This window comes from Mugil cephalus, chromosome 9 (genome assembly GCF_022458985.1).
Source record: "Mugil cephalus isolate CIBA_MC_2020 chromosome 9, CIBA_Mcephalus_1.1, whole genome shotgun sequence".
Taxonomy (NCBI): domain Eukaryota; kingdom Metazoa; phylum Chordata; class Actinopteri; order Mugiliformes; family Mugilidae; genus Mugil; species Mugil cephalus.
Genome location: NC_061778.1, coordinates 874,474 through 889,649, shown reverse-complemented (window position 1 = coordinate 889,649; position 15,176 = coordinate 874,474). Strand labels below are relative to the sequence as shown.

Sequence of the window (15,176 nt, the reverse complement as noted above, 5' to 3'; positions counted from 1 at the left end):
CTGATGCCAAAGGTTGGACATGAGACCAGGAGGCGGCTGGAGACATTTGTCTCAGTGAGGGACAGGAGGACACGGGATAAACTGCTGTCCATTATGGACAATCCCTCCATCGCTCATCCATCACTACAGCATCACTACAGGGTCAGAGGATCGTTCTCCATCAGACGATTTATTCTTCATTCTGAGAACGATTCAGCTGCTCTGATCGATTAATTTCACTAGTGGATCATTAAATCTGAGTCTAATACATAATAATACAGAACATAATACTTCCAGTGCTTCAGCAGCAAATATTAAAATAAACTACTCTAATACTCAAGTACAAAAAATGTACTTTTACTCAAATCTCCGCCTTCAGTTCTTTACACACGTCTGGAAATATCTTTATATCTATTTATTATCTAAATCTATGTAATAAAAAGAAACGTGTGTTTTCTTCTTCTTGCTTTTCACCCATAAACTGAAAAATCACAAAGAGCCGTTTTAAAGGAGGATGTAAAGTTCCTCAGACTTTTCCCGTCCTCACAACCTCAACCTCAACCTCACAACTTCACAACCTCACAACCTCACAACTTCACAACATCACAACCTCACAACCTCACAACTTCACAACCCCACAACCTCAAACCCCCACTACCTCATTACCTCACTACCCCACTACCTCACTACCTCACAACTTCACAACCTCACAACTTCATAGCCTCACAACCTCAAACCTAGAACGATAAATAACAACGTTGACTCAGTCAGGACGTTTTCATGCAGCCTGATAGTAACACACAGTGATGCAGGAATGAAAACACACACACACACACACACCTCACTCAGGTCTGTAGAAACAAATCTATGGTGCAACAAAGAAAGTCAGTGCAACACTTTCCCTCAGTTTTCTCATGAAATGACTTTTTGTTTATATAATTTTCTAATAATTGTCCAGTTCCAGTTTGTGTGTTTGTGTTTTCACACTAACCCGTCATGTAAAACCTGCTGCACGACTTCCTGATAACACGAGTGTGTTCCAGTGAAGCGTGGCCGCGCTCCAAACACACACATGTGAGTAAACATCCAGGTTTTCTTCCTTTAACTTGGTGCAGATTTAAATCTCGAACCGTTGCTGCCAACTTTCATTAACGCGTCACGTGACCAGGAAGCGCTGATTTTCCAGCGAACTGTCAGATGCTGCTTTATTTTCAGACGCCTCAGTCTGAGCTGTCACTTATAAAAAGCTGCAGAGACGCAGTGACTCACAAACTGGTGCGAACGCACAACTGGTCCCATTCGCTGAGCTTCACTGGAGCAGAGGTAAGAAACAAATACTGATATTATATTACACACTTCTGAGGTCGTGTGTGTCGCTGTGTGTTACTGAGGTCTGAGGAAAACAAATATAGATCCAATAATAGGATTCAGAATATTAAATAAAGCTCTTTACCACTTTCACAACAGCTTTAACATGTACAATAATTAAGGAATATGAAAATAGTTGCACATAAACCAAGTATTCTTTCATGTCCTATTTTCTGCTGATGTGTAATTGTCTCATAAAGGCAAAAATAAGACACTCAGTCCGTTCTGCTTTTCAGTTTAAGTGTAAACTTCGTGTGTGAAATTTATTACGTCCTGATAAAATTCATCATCTCAAAAACTTCAGCCACAAAATTCAACCTTTAAAATTAAATTTCTGGTTTTATATGTTGTTGTATCAGTTGTATTAACACAGATTGTTGTGTCTTGTTTGTGTTACATGTATAAACCATCATCATGATCAGTTTAATTTAACTCCACAATCTGTCACAAACTAAAGTTAAGAGACAGAAGCTCTGAAACAGACAGAAACATTAAGACGATGTTGATAAAAAAGTAAATGTTAAATGAAACGTGAAGACGCAGAGAAACAGAAACCAGCAATAAACAGGAGGAGAGGACGCTCTGTCTCTGTCTCCGTCTCTGAGTCTGTCTCTGAGTCTGTCTCTGTCTCTGTCTCTGTCTCTGTCTCTGTCTCCGTCTCTGAGTCTGTCTCTGAGTCTGTTTCTGTCTCTGTCTCCGTTTCTGTCTCTGAGTCTGAGTCTGTCTCCGTCTCTGAGTCTGTCTCTGAGTCTGTCTCTGTCTCTGTCTCTGAGTCTGAGTCTGTCTCTGTCTCTGAGTCTGAGTCTGTCTCTGTCTGCGTCTCCATCTCCGTCTCTGTCTCCGTCTCTGAGTCTGTCTCCGTCTCTATCTCTGTCTCCTAGTCTGTCTCTGTCTCCGTCTCTGAGTCTGTCTCCGTCTCTATCTCTGTCTCCTAGTCTGTCTCTGTCTCTGAGTCTGAGTCTGTCTCTGTCTCCGTCTCTGAGTCTGTCTCTGAGTCCGTCTCTGAGTCTGTCTCTGAGTCTGTCTCCGTCTCCGAGTCTGTCTCTGAGTCTGTCTCCGTCTCCATCTCCATCTCTGAGTCTGTCTCTGTCTCTGAGTCTGTCTCTGTCTGCGTCTCCATCTCCGTCTCTGTCTCCGTCTCTGAGTCTGTCTCCGTCTCTATCTCTGTCTCCTAGTCTGTCTCTGTCTCTGAGTCTGTTTCCATCTCTGAGTCTGTCTCTGTTTCTGTCTCTATCTCTGTCTCCTAGTCTGTCTCTGTCTCTGAGTCTGAGTCTGAGTCTGAGTCTGTCTCTGTCTCTGTCTCTGTCTCTGTTTCTGTCTCTGAGTCTGTCTCTGTCTCTGTCTCCGTAGAAGATGTTTGGACTGGAAGCCAAGGCCGTGATGAGGAGCGTGGGCGCCCACAAAGACCTGATCTCCAACGACAACCTGAACAACAAGGTGGATTTACTGACTCTGGTCAAAGTCCGGGAGGGAAACATCTGGAAGGTCCCGAAGTACACGATGATGACGATGAGCCTCCCCGAGCTCATGGAGGAGGAGAAGGAGGAGGAGGAGGAGACCTTCTCTCCAGGTGAATGTCATAAACGTAGATGTTTTGTTGGTCTGACCTTCACCACTTTATCATTATTATTATTATTATTATTGTGCATTAACCCTCTGACTATCTGAGGTGCAGTTATTTAACATCCGGTCTCTCATGGTTTTAATGTGGCTTCGTCCCAGATGTTGAGGAGGAGGTGCTGGTGAAGGACTTCACTACGTCCATGGAGACGAGTGGGAGCGGCAGCGCGGGTGGAGGAGACGCTGCTGTGGGTGAAGCTAAGGTCTCGGCTAACGTGGACACGGTGGACGGTCTGGTGATGCCCGTCAGCATGATGAAGAAGAAAGCCGACATCAAGAAAGTCCGCAGTAAATTCAGCGGCAGGTACGAAACGTGTCCCTGTCCCAAACTAAAATGAGACGATTAAAGGTCTGACTCTGCTTCTGTTTGACCCGTCAGGAAAATCAAGAAGAACAACGTGGACATGCTGGACCTGAAGCAGAGGGACAAGCTGACGTTTGTCCACCAGACGGTTTATAACACGGGCCCCGTCAAACTCATCAGGAAGTCCAAGAGTGACGGGTCCATCTCAGCGTCCTGCCAGAAAATGATCAACCTGCTGGTGAAGGTCAGAGTCAACATGTCCACAGATCAGAGACGGGACCAGGAGACATTCAGGCTCCAGTAGAAACAGGATCCGATTCTGTCTCCATCAGGTTTTGTGGACATGAACCAGGTTCAGGTCTGGTTCAGGTTTTATCTTCTGAAACGGTGCCGGTGCTTAAAGAATGAAAACATACAGAGTTTGTCCAAAAGCAGCTGCTTTTTATTTTTAAGGCATTTTGTGATGTGAAAGTTGAACAGAACATTAATTTAAATAAAATAAATACAACTAAGACTAAGAAATAAATGAACGCATATAAAATAAATAATAAAACCAGAGTCGTGGGGTCTGTCAGGCATCAGAGACGCTACATCTCTGGTCCTTTAATAAAATGCTAATGCTAATGCTAATGCTATGTGTGGTCAGATGTTGAATCTAATTCCAGGTGTTTCCTCCTTGTTGCATCTTTAGAGGTGAAGTCCAGACAAACTTTAGACAAACGTTTGGTCTCAGACATGTTGAAGCTTCACTTCCATCCATGCAGCTATAGAGCTAAGGAGGCTAAGCTAATTAAACACTCACTGGAACCAGATCAGTCTGGTTACTACCATTAGCATCAGCACCATTAGCATCATTGTGGACCCCAGTATTAGTGTCTTCTGTCTTCTGTCTGAGGACGTCTCACTCTGTCTCGGTTCATTAAATGAATGTGAATGTTTGTCCAGGGAAGCAGGAAGGAGGAGACGTCCTTCACCGTCCCAGAACAGGCCACATTCGCCTACGGCCTCACCGAGATCATGCTGGACGACAACGAGCTGAGTAAGAACGACGTCGGCGTTTTCATGCGTTTCTGGGTAGAACTCGTTTTTAACTTCTCTTTTTCTTCCTCTCATTCAGAAATCAAATGTGAACCCTGGACTCACAAAACTGGTCTCGGTAGGTGTTTGGTTCAGCTTAAAAGTTCCTGTTTGTCCAGTTTGTGAGGAGATGGATGTGATGATCTCATCCTTCATCCCATCTCTTCTCAGAGACGATCTTCTCCGACAGCTCGAACACGGCGACGCTGCGACAAGTGAAGGACGGTGAGAGTTCAACTACGTCTGAACCACTTCTTTACACGTTTAAAGATCCAGTCGATGTTTCTGAAGTCAAACGTTTCCTGACTCTAAAGGCGTCGAGATGAAGGAAGCTCTGCTGCAGCCGCTGGCAGATCTTCCTGAGTCGACCCGTCGTGAGCTGCTGAAGAAACTCTGCGACGTCCTGAAGAACCAGGACGACCTCTCTGAGCTGGAGGAGACGGTGAGATGATGGACTCCTGGTCTGGTTCAGGTCCTGGAGCTAAACCTGGATCAGTGACCAGTCAGGAGCGTGATGAGTCCAGTCCTAAATATCTGTGAAAAGCGTTTAGAAAAGTCACCTGGAGGATCTAGTTCAGGTCTGAGGTTTAAACACAGACTCTGTGGGTAAAACTGGACTAAAGTCTGGAGCCATACAACAAACTCATGGACCAACACAGCAGAGGTCCAGCTCCACCTGGAGGACAGAGGACGTCAGAGGACACATCTGATCCAGAGGAGACAGATCAAATATCAAATATCCTCCATCAGCATTTCAGAAATATCACTTTTATTGAGAAAAACTCAAATGTAAATGCAGCTTTAGGTCAGGATCTAGATGTAAACAGACTTTAGTTGATCCAGTTCCTGATGGTTTTACCCTCAGAGTTTCTATTTAAACCTCAAACTTCCTCCAGTTTCTCAGGACTGAAGATCCTCAGATGAAACGTCCTGTTGACCTTTATAAAAACACGTTGTTGGATCCAAACCAGGACCTGGATGAGTGAGAACCTTCAGACAAATATCTGCAACTTCAACGTTAAACACATGAACTGATGATGATGATGATGATGAAGATGATGGTGATGATGATGGTGATGATGGTGATGATGAAGATGATGGTGATGATGATGGTGATGATGGTGATGATGGTGATGGTGATGAAGATGATGGTGATGGTGATGATGGTGATGATGATGATGATGATGGTGATGATGGTGATGATGATGATGATGGTGATGATGGTGATGATGGTGATGATGGTGATGATGATGGTGATGATGGTGGTGATGATGATGATGATGATGAAGATGATGGTGATGATGATGATGATGATGAAGATGATGATGATGATGGTGATGATGATGATGATGGTGATGATGATGAAGATGTCCTCCTCCTCCTCTCAGCTGGATCAGTCCATTAAAGGGACATACGAGCGTCCTCAGAATGAGACCGTCTCCTCCTTCCTGGACGTCCTGGACGTCTCTAACGTCTCCTCAGACGTGAAGAACGCTGTTTACGTACTGGTCAGCGCCTTGGACGGTAAAAACTGACACATGAGGTTTACGGTTCAGTTAGAAACTAAGAGTTTCTACATCTTAAAACATTTCTTCTTCTTCTTCTTCTTCTTCTTCTGCAGCTCTTCCAAACGAAGCTCCGCCCCTCCTGACCTCCTGCAGTGAAGAAACCCTGAGAGTCCTCCAACAAATGGTTGGTCCAGTCCAGACACGTATAAAGTACTACAGACCCAGACTTGAGTAAAAGTACAAGTACTCTATCAAAAAAGTTACTTGTGTAGAAGTTGAACTGTTGTTTAAGCGACACAGTTGAGTAGAAGTACTAAAGTATTCAACATTGTTCGTACTAAAGTACAAATAGTTTAATAAAATTCAAAATGTCCGCGGGAATTTTCTAGTTTTAATATTTACTACTCGAGTACTGAAAATAAAAGTACAAGGTATTGTGTTAAGTAGTTATTAAAGAAAGTGGTGAAAAGTTTGAATATCATCATTTATATTCTTTCAAATGTGTTTCAGTCCCTTTGGCTGTAGCAGCAGTACAAGTACAGGAATGTACTACATAGATACATGTACATGTACATGTAGTACATAGATACATGTACATGTACATGTATCTATGTACTACATGTACATGTACTACATAGATACATGTACATGTACAGTCACCAGCCTCAGGAGCAGCTTCCATTCACAAAATACTACATGAAAGATGAAACGCAGTGACTTTAAATGACCTGTTGGGGGCGCTGTGTTCAATGTGATGTAAACTGATGAAACATAACGTTAGAGAGTCTCCCAGCATCGAGACCCAGCGCAACAGCTAACAATGCTAGCTAGCTAGCTGGCTAACATTAAGCTAACTCACGTCAGCTCGGCTCTAATATTACTAATATTCTCCAACAGGAACCATAACTTTCATATACACGTTTGTTCACATGAGCGTCTTGCTAGCTCGACGTTAGCTAGCTAGCTAGCTATCATGTAGCTTTAGCCCATTGTGTGTTACCTTGGAGCAGACGCGTGTAGCGTGTTTGTTGTGTTGACGTGTAGCTGGAGCGGCTCCTTCCGCACTGTTTCATCCACTTCATCCGTTCATGTTGTGTTTCCAGCTTCAGGAAGAACTCGACCCACAAACCACATCCTTCAACATGTAGCTTGTTGGAGGCCGCAGCTAGAAGCACCTGGTTTCCATAGTAACGCTTTCTAGGATGTATGATTGGGGGCGGGGCTTTGAGAAAGGTCGATGGTAACGAGTAACGATGCAGCTCATGAAAAACGTATCAGAGTAAAAGTATTAAACTTAAATATGTAGCGAAGTAAAAGTGGAAGTAGGAGAAAAAACTCCTGATCTGACCTGGTTTAGGTTCTGTCCTCTAGTAGCTGGTCTCACTGTCTGGTCCTCAGGTGGACGCTCTGAAGGACGAGGACCAGGCTGAGCTCCCTGAGTCTCTGCCTCCGTCCCTGCAGGAGGACGGGGATCTTCGCTGGGCGGCTGAACTCCTCTGCTCCACCGACCAGAACCTGGAAGAACTCAGCCAGAACTGGGAGCGTCCAGAGTTTCCTCCCCAGATGCTGCTGGAGGTTTTATGTCTCACGGTTCAGGGACTCGTGACTTTAACCATGAATCTCTAACACTAACGTTCATTAACCTCCTGTTACCTTCAAAATGCACTGTTTATCCTTTTTACTGTTACATGACTGTAGAGAAACATGGAGATCACCATAAAATCTGCCTTAAATTAAAAAAAGAGAAGTGTCTTTATATCATTTAAGTTCATATTATTGTTCTCTATAACATTTAGTATGAAAAACTATTATCAAGAATAACAACACATGGGGTCAGTGTCTCCAGTAAATGATTAAAAGTCTTTAAATATGAAGCAGAAACAATGACATTAATCTTATATTCATAGATGTTAAACATTGGTCAGAAGATTAAAGTCACGTAACATTAAAGCTTTTTTTTCACCTCCCGTCGTAAAATGACTAAAACTAAACTTTATTCTTGTGAGAAGTGTTTATTCATGAAGGGATTTTATTGTAGACAAATCAACACATTATGAACCTGATTTAAGACCTAAGACGTGTTTCTGTCTGTTAAACTGTGGGATTGTTTCTAACTAAAAAATAAAAACAAAAGACTTGATTTAATGTTTTTATTCACCTGGAAACAAACTAAGAGTCAGTAGCAACTTTTCTGCTTCATCTTCTAATCAGCAGCAGCCGAAATAAATAAAACAATAAACAGAAATAAATCATAAAATAAAGACAGTTTGTAGTTTGACCAGCATCATGTAGAAGAACTGATCCAGTCACATGCTCCGTTTGTTACAGGTCCACTTCATTCCCAGAGTGCATGATGGGAAAAATGTTGATATAGATGAATGAATGAATGAATGACTGAATGGATGGATGAATGAATGAATGAATGGATGAATGAATGAATGGCTCGTCTACGGTTGAAAAATGATGCAGCATGTTCAGAGAAGCTGTTTCTCTGAACTCAGGATCAGGTTGGTATGAACAATAATGAGAGAAAAATAAAAATGAGATGGTGTATGAATGATATAAAAATGATGATTGAATGAATGAAGATGAATGAATGACGCTCCGTAGCAAATGCAGCTTCTTCCAGCTGACACAGGTAACAACAATGCAGTATAGTGAATTAACAGACGTGGGCTAGCAGCAGTAGCACAGCTTAGCACAGCAGCGCAGCTAGCAGCAGGCTAGCTCACCGAGGCTAAGGTCACTTTAAAGATTCTAATCCACTGAGAAATGCTCTGTTTTTATATTTCAATAAAAAAGTCTCTGTAAAAACACCTTTCAACAGGAAGTCAGTTTCTGACAGAAATAATCGATGAGGGCGTCTGTCCTGACGTGTCCCGGGGCTGGAGGACGTGTCCTGGGGTTGATGGATGTGTATTATGGCTGGAGGACGTGTCCTGGACCTAAAGGACGTGTCCTACGGCTGGTGGACGTGTCCTGGAGTTGATGGATGTGTCCTACGGCTGGTGGACCTGTCCTATGGTTGGTGGACCTGGCCTATGGCTGGAGGACATGTCCCACGGCTGGAGGACGTGTCCTGGACCTAGAGGACGTGTCCTACGGCTGGTGGACCTGTCCCACGGCTGGAGGACCTGTCCTGGACCTAGAGGACGTGTCCTACGGTCACGGCTGGAGGACTGTCCGGCTAGGAGGACCTGTCCTAATAGGCGTCCTGGCGAGGACGTGTCCTATGGCTGGAGGACGTGTCCTGGACCTAGAGGACGTGTCCTACGGCTGGTGGACCTGTTCAGGCCTTGGCGTCCAGCATCTCCAGCAGCAGCTTGTGGAGGGGGATGCGGTGCTGGTGCTGCAGCCTCAGGAGCGTCTGCACGGCCCGGTGGGCGGTTTGTCTCAGCAGGGGGAGGCTCATCAGGAGACGTCCCGCCCGGTGCTGCTCCCTGCGGGACGCCTCGTAGTCCAGGAGGGCCTCGTGGAGCCCGTCCTGGAACCTCTGCAACGAGTCGGGACAGTCCACCGGGTCCACATCTGACGGAGACACGTTAAAGGTTCTGTTATTTAGACTGAATGTTCCTCTACTTTATTTATTTAATCATAAACTCATATCAAACTTATTTGACATATGTCTCTAGTCTCTGGTCTCTAGTCTGTTGTCTCCAGTGTCCATACCAGTGTCTTATATCAGTATTCTTATTATTCTGTAATGTCAGTATCTAATATGCAGCCCTTGGTTTCATTTGTTGACTTTGTCTCCATCTAGTGGACAAATGGTTTTTACTACAGATAACACAACACTGCTCTAGTCTCTGGTCTCTAGTCTCTGGTCTCTGGTCTCTAGTCTCTAGTCTCTAGTCTCTGGTCTCTGGTCTTTGGTCTCTAGTCTCTGGTCTCTGGTCTCTAGTCTCTAGTCTCTGGTCTCTGGTCTTTGGTCTCTGGTCTCTAGTCTCTGGTCTCTAGTCTCTAGTCTCTGGTCTCTGGTCTCTAGTCTCTGGTCTTTGGTCTCTAGTCTCTGGTCTCTGGTCTCTGGTCTCTGGTCTCTAGTCTCTGGTCTCTGGTCTCTAGTCTCTAGTCTCTACTTTAGTGACTAGTTTCTAGTGTTCGTACCAGAGTTGGTTCCTCTGGTTTCTGGCCTCTGGTCTCTATAGTCTCGTCTAGTCTCTGCTCCTTATTCTCTAGCCTCTAGTAAGTGACCTCTAGTCTGTTCTCTAGTCCCTGCTGTGTGGTTTCTAGTCTCTAGTCTCTCGTACCGGAGTTGGCGAGTGCCACAGCCTTCAGGGCGGCCGCCTCCTCAGGGCTCAGCCTCATCATCTGGTATTTAATGGTCAGGTGACGCAGAGCCTCGTACAGATCGGCCAATCCTGCGCTGCGACACTGAGCTTCGTCCAATCGCAGGTTCCCAGCGAACACAAGCTCCTCCCCCAGCGTGCCTTGTGACCGCCAGGCCACGCCCACCAGCAGCGCCTCCATCCAACCGCTCTGCAGCAGCGACATCTGATCGACCAATGAGAGCCCAGAGAAACCTGAAGGGGTGGGAACAGAGGGGTCACTTACATATGGTCTAGTCTCTAGTCTCTAGTCTCTAGTCTCTAGTCTAGTCTAGATCTGGACCTGGACCTGCTCTGTCTCTTTCTCTAGTCTGGACCTGTTCCTAGTCTCTAGTCCCTCTCTCAAGTCTCTAATCTGGTCTCGTCTCTAGGCTCTTATCTAATCTTGGCTCTAGTTTCGTTGGCCTCTAGTCTCTGGATTCTAGTCTATCTCTAGTCTCTAATGTCTAGTCTCTAGTCCCCTATCTAACCTAGCCTCTACTCTCTCTGATGTCTAGTCTCTAATGTCTAGTCTCTAATGTCTACTCTCTAGTCTCTCTAGTCCTTAGTCTCCTATCTAACCTAGTCTCTAGTCTCTCTAGTCTCTAGTCTCTAGGCTCTAGTCTAGATCTGGACCTGGACCTGCTCTGTCTCTTTCTCTAGTCTGGACCTGTCCCTAGTCTAGTCCCTCTCTCAAGTCTCTAATCTGGTCTCATCTCTAGGCTCTTATCTAATCTTGGCTCTAGTTTCGTTGGCCTCTAGTTTCGTTGGCCTCTAGTCTCTCTAGTCTCTAATGTCTAGTCTCTGGTCTCTCTAGTCTCTGGACTCTGACCCGTACCTGGGATCTGTTTGGCCCAGCCAATCAGAACCAGCAGCTCCCGGTTCAGGAGGTCACAGAGGGTCAGCAGGGTGCTGAGGCTGCTCTCATTGGTCGAGTCGTCGTGATTGGCAGCCAGGGGGGCGGGGTCTGTCAGCAGCAAATGAGAAATGACCTTGTTTCCTGAAAGACATGAAGAGGAGGAGACATGAGGATGATGACGAACTGAGTCCAGGATGAAGACCTGGGGACGTCCAGAGGACTCACTGCTGATTGGATGATTGACTGACTCCACCCTCCTCTTGTACTTCTGACGTCCCCCTCGGACCCGGTCCATCCGGACACCTGCAACACACAGAGATCATTCAGTCCTCTAGTCTCTGGTCTCTCAGTTCTAGTTTCTAGTCTCAAATCTGTAGTTTCTCATCTCTGGTTCTAGTCTCTGATGTGGTCTCTAGTCTCTGGTCTCTAGTCTCTGGTTCTAGTCGCTGGTCTCTAGTCTCTGGTTCTAGTCGCTGGTCTCTAGTCTCTGGGCTCTAGTCTCTGGTCTTTAGTCTCTGGTCTTTAGTCTCTAGTTGATCTGGTCTCTTGTGTCTAGTCTGGACTTTTTTCGAGTCTCTAGTCTCTAGTCTCTTGTCTTTAGTCTCTAGTCTCTGGTCTGGTCTGTTGTGTCTAGACTATACTTTTTTCAAGTCTCTAGTCTCTTTAGTTTGTTTTAGTCTTGTTGTAAGTTTGTTTTGGTCTCTCTCCGGACTCTGTGTCTTAGTTGTGTCTTTTTTAGTCTTATTCTACGTGTCCTTGTGTCGGTCGTTGACTCGTGTCTCGTTGTCTTTAACTCGTCAGACTGAGGGAGACCAGGGCGGAGACGTACCCTCCCTCATCATCCCGGCCTGGAGACACTTCTGGAAGCGACAGGCCTGGCAGGCTTTCCTCCTCCGCTTCGTTATCTCGCACTCGTTAGTCACCGGGCAGCTGTACTCGATGTTTCCTAGGCAACCACCAAACAGGAAGTACAGATGAACAACGGTCGAGCTCAGAGGCTTCGATGTGACCTGGACCTGGACCTGGACCTGGACCCGGACCCGGACCTGGACCTGGACCTAAACCTAAACCTAAACCTAAACCAGAACCTGAACCTAGACCTAGACCTAAACCTGGACCTGGACCTGGACCTGGACCTGAACCTGGACCTGGACCTGAACCTGAACCTGAACCTGAACCTGAACCTGAACCTGGACCTGGACCTGGACCTGGACCTGGACCTGAACCTGTCTCTGGTGTCCAGTCAGGTCTCTAGTCTCTAGTCTCTAGTCTCTAGTCTGTGGTGTCATTAGAAAGCATTGACTAATGTACCTAATGACCTAATGAAGTGGCCAGTGTGTAAGAGTTCATTTATTTCCATGTCTTTGTTTCCTGTGCTCATGTTTTCGTCCTGTCTGTTCACACACTAATCTATAAACCCTCCTCCCTCCGTCACAGGGAATCGATGGATCTGTGATCAGCTGCAGACGGACTCAGACTTCACACAGGAATCAATGGATCCTCATTAACTCATTAACGCTCTGATTAATCACTGAGTCGCTTCAATCACACGTTTTATCCTTAGAATCTGTTTTACTGCAGCTATTTAAACCTCCAGAAGAAAATTAATAGAATTAATATATATAAATAAATATCTCTTTAAATGAAACAAAGCCACATGTCCATCCAGAAAACCTGTTACATGACTACAGAGACAGAGACGTGTCTCATTTCTAAGTTCATATTATTGTTCATCCTGTATCAAGAATAAAAACACATTTGCTCACGTGCTAATTCTGTAAATTCTTTGATTCTTTTATAAAATAATCCTATTTTATTTGATATTTTTTATTTGTGGTTTTTAAGATGATGATGATACTTTTATGTGTAAATAAAATCATTTTCCTCGTGGATCATTAAAGTAAAGACTCACGTCGTTAAATTAGGAAAAGTCATTAAATATGAAGCAAAAAAAAAAAGTATTAATCTCTCATCATTTCAGCCTTTAAGCAAAAATAAATAAATAAATAAATCAAATCCTATTTAGGACGTATCCAAAGTAACTGATTGGCTCATGAAGCTGCTGCTGCTCCTATAAACCAGCAGAGAAGTGATGGAGGATAAAGATAAAGAATAAATAACGGGGGGTTAGGACCTGTGAGGTGAACGTTGCCCCACCTCTGAACCTGAATGCTAAACCTCCACCTGGGCCCTCACCTTGTATGGTCCTCTTGAAAAAGGCCTTGCAGGCCTCGCAGGACGCGACCCCGTAGTGGAACCCGGAGGCGAAGTCTCCACAGACCAGACACAGTCTCTTAGGACCAGAGGAGCCCACGGGGGTCAGGAAGTCTCCTCTGAGGATGGAGTTCACCTGCAGACAGGAAACACTCATCATCCGACCTCCAGGTTTAAACCGAGTGACACCAGAGCTTCAACAGCATCAAAAGTTTCTTCACCTGAGCTGAAAACGAGTCCGACTGAGACACGGAGTAACAGACCGCAGCACCTCCTCCGACGCTTCCTCCGCTGGAGCTAGATCCCGACGGAGAGTCGGGCTCTGGAGCTCCACAGAGGAGGCTGTAGGAGGAGGAGGAGGAGGAGGAGGAGGAGGAGGAGGCCGGGCTGGGCAGGAGGAAGGCTGGATGAGAGGGGCTCAGAGCGGGTGTAGTGTCCAGGGGGAAGGAGGGACTGAGGGGTGAGGAGTGGAGGAAGGAGGCTGGAGACCCGGCTTCAGGGGAGGGGGAGGAGGAGGAGGAGGAGGAGGAGGAGTCCAGGAGGCTGAGGAGGAGAAGTTAAAACATATAAATTAATATGTATAAAAGAATGTCTTTTTATTTGTTTTAAATGAACTAAATATTTTGTTTAAAGTTGTTTTAGCTGCAGAGAAAAATGAAATTAAATATAAAAATATTAAATGAAAATATAAATAATAATAATATTAAATAAATTGATAGAAACTAGAAATATAAATAAATAAAACACTTAAAAATAAAATAAAATATAAATATAAAAATATCAAATTTAAATACAAAAAAATTACTTGATCACAGAAGATTAGTTGCATAAAAGAAACACTCTTAAAAACCACAAATAAAAAGAAAGATGAAATAAAATAAGATTAAAATAAAATAAAAATAAAATATCAAGTAAAATAAAATGGAAAATAGAGTAAAGAAAAAATTTACAGAAATTAAATTATGAACAAAGTGAAACTGAAATGATGAACATGCACAACTTTAAACTATACTTTAAACTTCACATCTTTAATTATTATTATTAATAAAATGAATGTAAACACGTCACTCTGACTAATAATTATAATATTAATAATATTAATAATAATAATAATAATAATGATGAACTGACCGCTGTGCGCTGAGGAAGTGGAAGTCGTCTGTCAGACAGAATTCCTTCAGCTCCATCCTCAACATGAACCAAGATCACTGCAAAAATAATAAAATAATAACTCAGTAAAAACTAGAACTCGTTCATGAGTCAGAAGAAGTTTGAGTTACGGAGGAAGAAGCAGCACTGGAGGAAACTGGAGGATCAGTGAAGAGGCTGAGGTTCATTTATCTGTTCATCGTCATCACAGAGGAGGGGAGGGAGGGGGCGGGGCCTCTGCTCTCAGCCAATCAGCAGGCACCACCTCCTCCTCCTCCTCCTCCTCCTCCTCCTCCATCATCTCTATTGATGTGGACAGTGACAGATGTAGGCCACGGCCTCAAGCTCCTGTCTGCTGATGTCAACCTGCAGCTTTAAACTTTAAACTTTAAACCTTTACTGTTCGTACGAGAGCAGGAAACGAAACGAAGACAAAGAAACTTAGAGTTTTAATGTGACTAAAAAATAACACAATGACTGTTTGTGTTATGAACTAATGATGAGTCTGAGCTCTCACTGTTCTTTTTACACAATAATCTGCACAAACTCCGTCATTGTCCACATTTAACACCTTAACAATTATATTATGTTATAACTTTTAGCATCGTTTTAATTCCAGCCTGTAGCTACTGTCACTGTTTATGTATATTCTTTATATTCTTTCAAATTTGATTCGTGGGATAAACGAACTAAATGTCTTGTGTCTGTTGTATATTTCTTCTTTATTTTTCAGTCTAAATCATGGTGAACAGTTATTTAAGTTCTGTGAGAACAAGTGTGTTCACACTAGTTTG

The 15,176-nt window shown here is 44.1% G+C and overlaps 2 protein-coding genes across 4 annotated transcripts; one reads left to right on the top strand and one right to left on the bottom strand.

Moving 5' to 3' along the window:
- The first annotated feature begins 1,095 nt into the window (after positions 1 to 1,095).
- On the top strand, positions 1,096 to 7,996 carry LOC125013689. Of its 2 annotated transcripts, XM_047594560.1 has the most exons (11): positions 1,096 to 1,302; positions 2,698 to 2,917; positions 3,070 to 3,271; positions 3,347 to 3,515; positions 4,217 to 4,310; positions 4,389 to 4,427; positions 4,520 to 4,573; positions 4,663 to 4,790; positions 5,737 to 5,872; positions 5,970 to 6,040; positions 7,255 to 7,996. In XM_047594560.1, the coding sequence occupies exons 1-11, from the start codon at positions 1,177 to 1,179 to the stop codon at positions 7,480 to 7,482; spliced, it is 1,467 nt and encodes a 488-aa protein (XP_047450516.1). In that variant the 5' UTR covers positions 1,096 to 1,176; the 3' UTR covers positions 7,483 to 7,996. The 2 variants fall into 2 exon arrangements, with proteins under 2 accessions (XP_047450516.1, XP_047450515.1); XM_047594559.1 differs by having other exon boundaries at positions 4,217 to 4,427.
- Positions 7,997 to 9,087: 1,091 nt separating this feature from the next.
- On the bottom strand, positions 9,088 to 14,521 carry esrrd (estrogen-related receptor delta). 2 transcript variants are annotated; one of them, XM_047594490.1, is made up of 8 exons: positions 14,365 to 14,521; positions 13,455 to 13,776; positions 13,216 to 13,369; positions 11,849 to 11,965; positions 11,245 to 11,322; positions 10,999 to 11,160; positions 10,104 to 10,376; positions 9,088 to 9,384 (listed from the first exon to the last, which is right to left on the bottom strand). In XM_047594490.1, exons 1-8 carry the CDS (start codon positions 14,427 to 14,429, stop codon positions 9,146 to 9,148), a joined length of 1,410 nt encoding a protein of 469 aa, XP_047450446.1. In that variant the 5' UTR covers positions 14,430 to 14,521; the 3' UTR covers positions 9,088 to 9,145. The 2 variants fall into 2 exon arrangements, with proteins under 2 accessions (XP_047450446.1, XP_047450445.1); XM_047594489.1 differs by having other exon boundaries at positions 10,999 to 11,322.
- Positions 14,522 to 15,176: the final 655 nt, after the last annotated feature.

Coding starts and splice junctions, on each gene's coding strand:
- LOC125013689 (XM_047594559.1), top strand. CDS start 1,177: ATGCTGCTTTATTTTCAGACGCCTCAGTCTGAGCTGTCACTTATAAAA. Junction 3,272..3,346: donor CGCAGTAAATTCAGCGGCAG/GTACGAAACGTG, acceptor TTGACCCGTCAG/GAAAATCAAGAAGAACAACG. Junction 4,574..4,662: donor GCTGCGACAAGTGAAGGACG/GTGAGAGTTCAA, acceptor CTGACTCTAAAG/GCGTCGAGATGAAGGAAGCT.
- esrrd (XM_047594489.1), bottom strand. CDS start 14,429: ATGTTGAGGATGGAGCTGAAGGAATTCTGTCTGACAGACGACTTCCAC. Junction 13,370..13,454: donor CGGACTCGTTTTCAGCTCAG/GTGAAGAAACTT, acceptor TCCTGTCTGCAG/GTGAACTCCATCCTCAGAGG. Junction 9,385..10,103: donor TGTGGCACTCGCCAACTCCG/GTACGAGAGACT, acceptor TGTCTCCGTCAG/ATGTGGACCCGGTGGACTGT.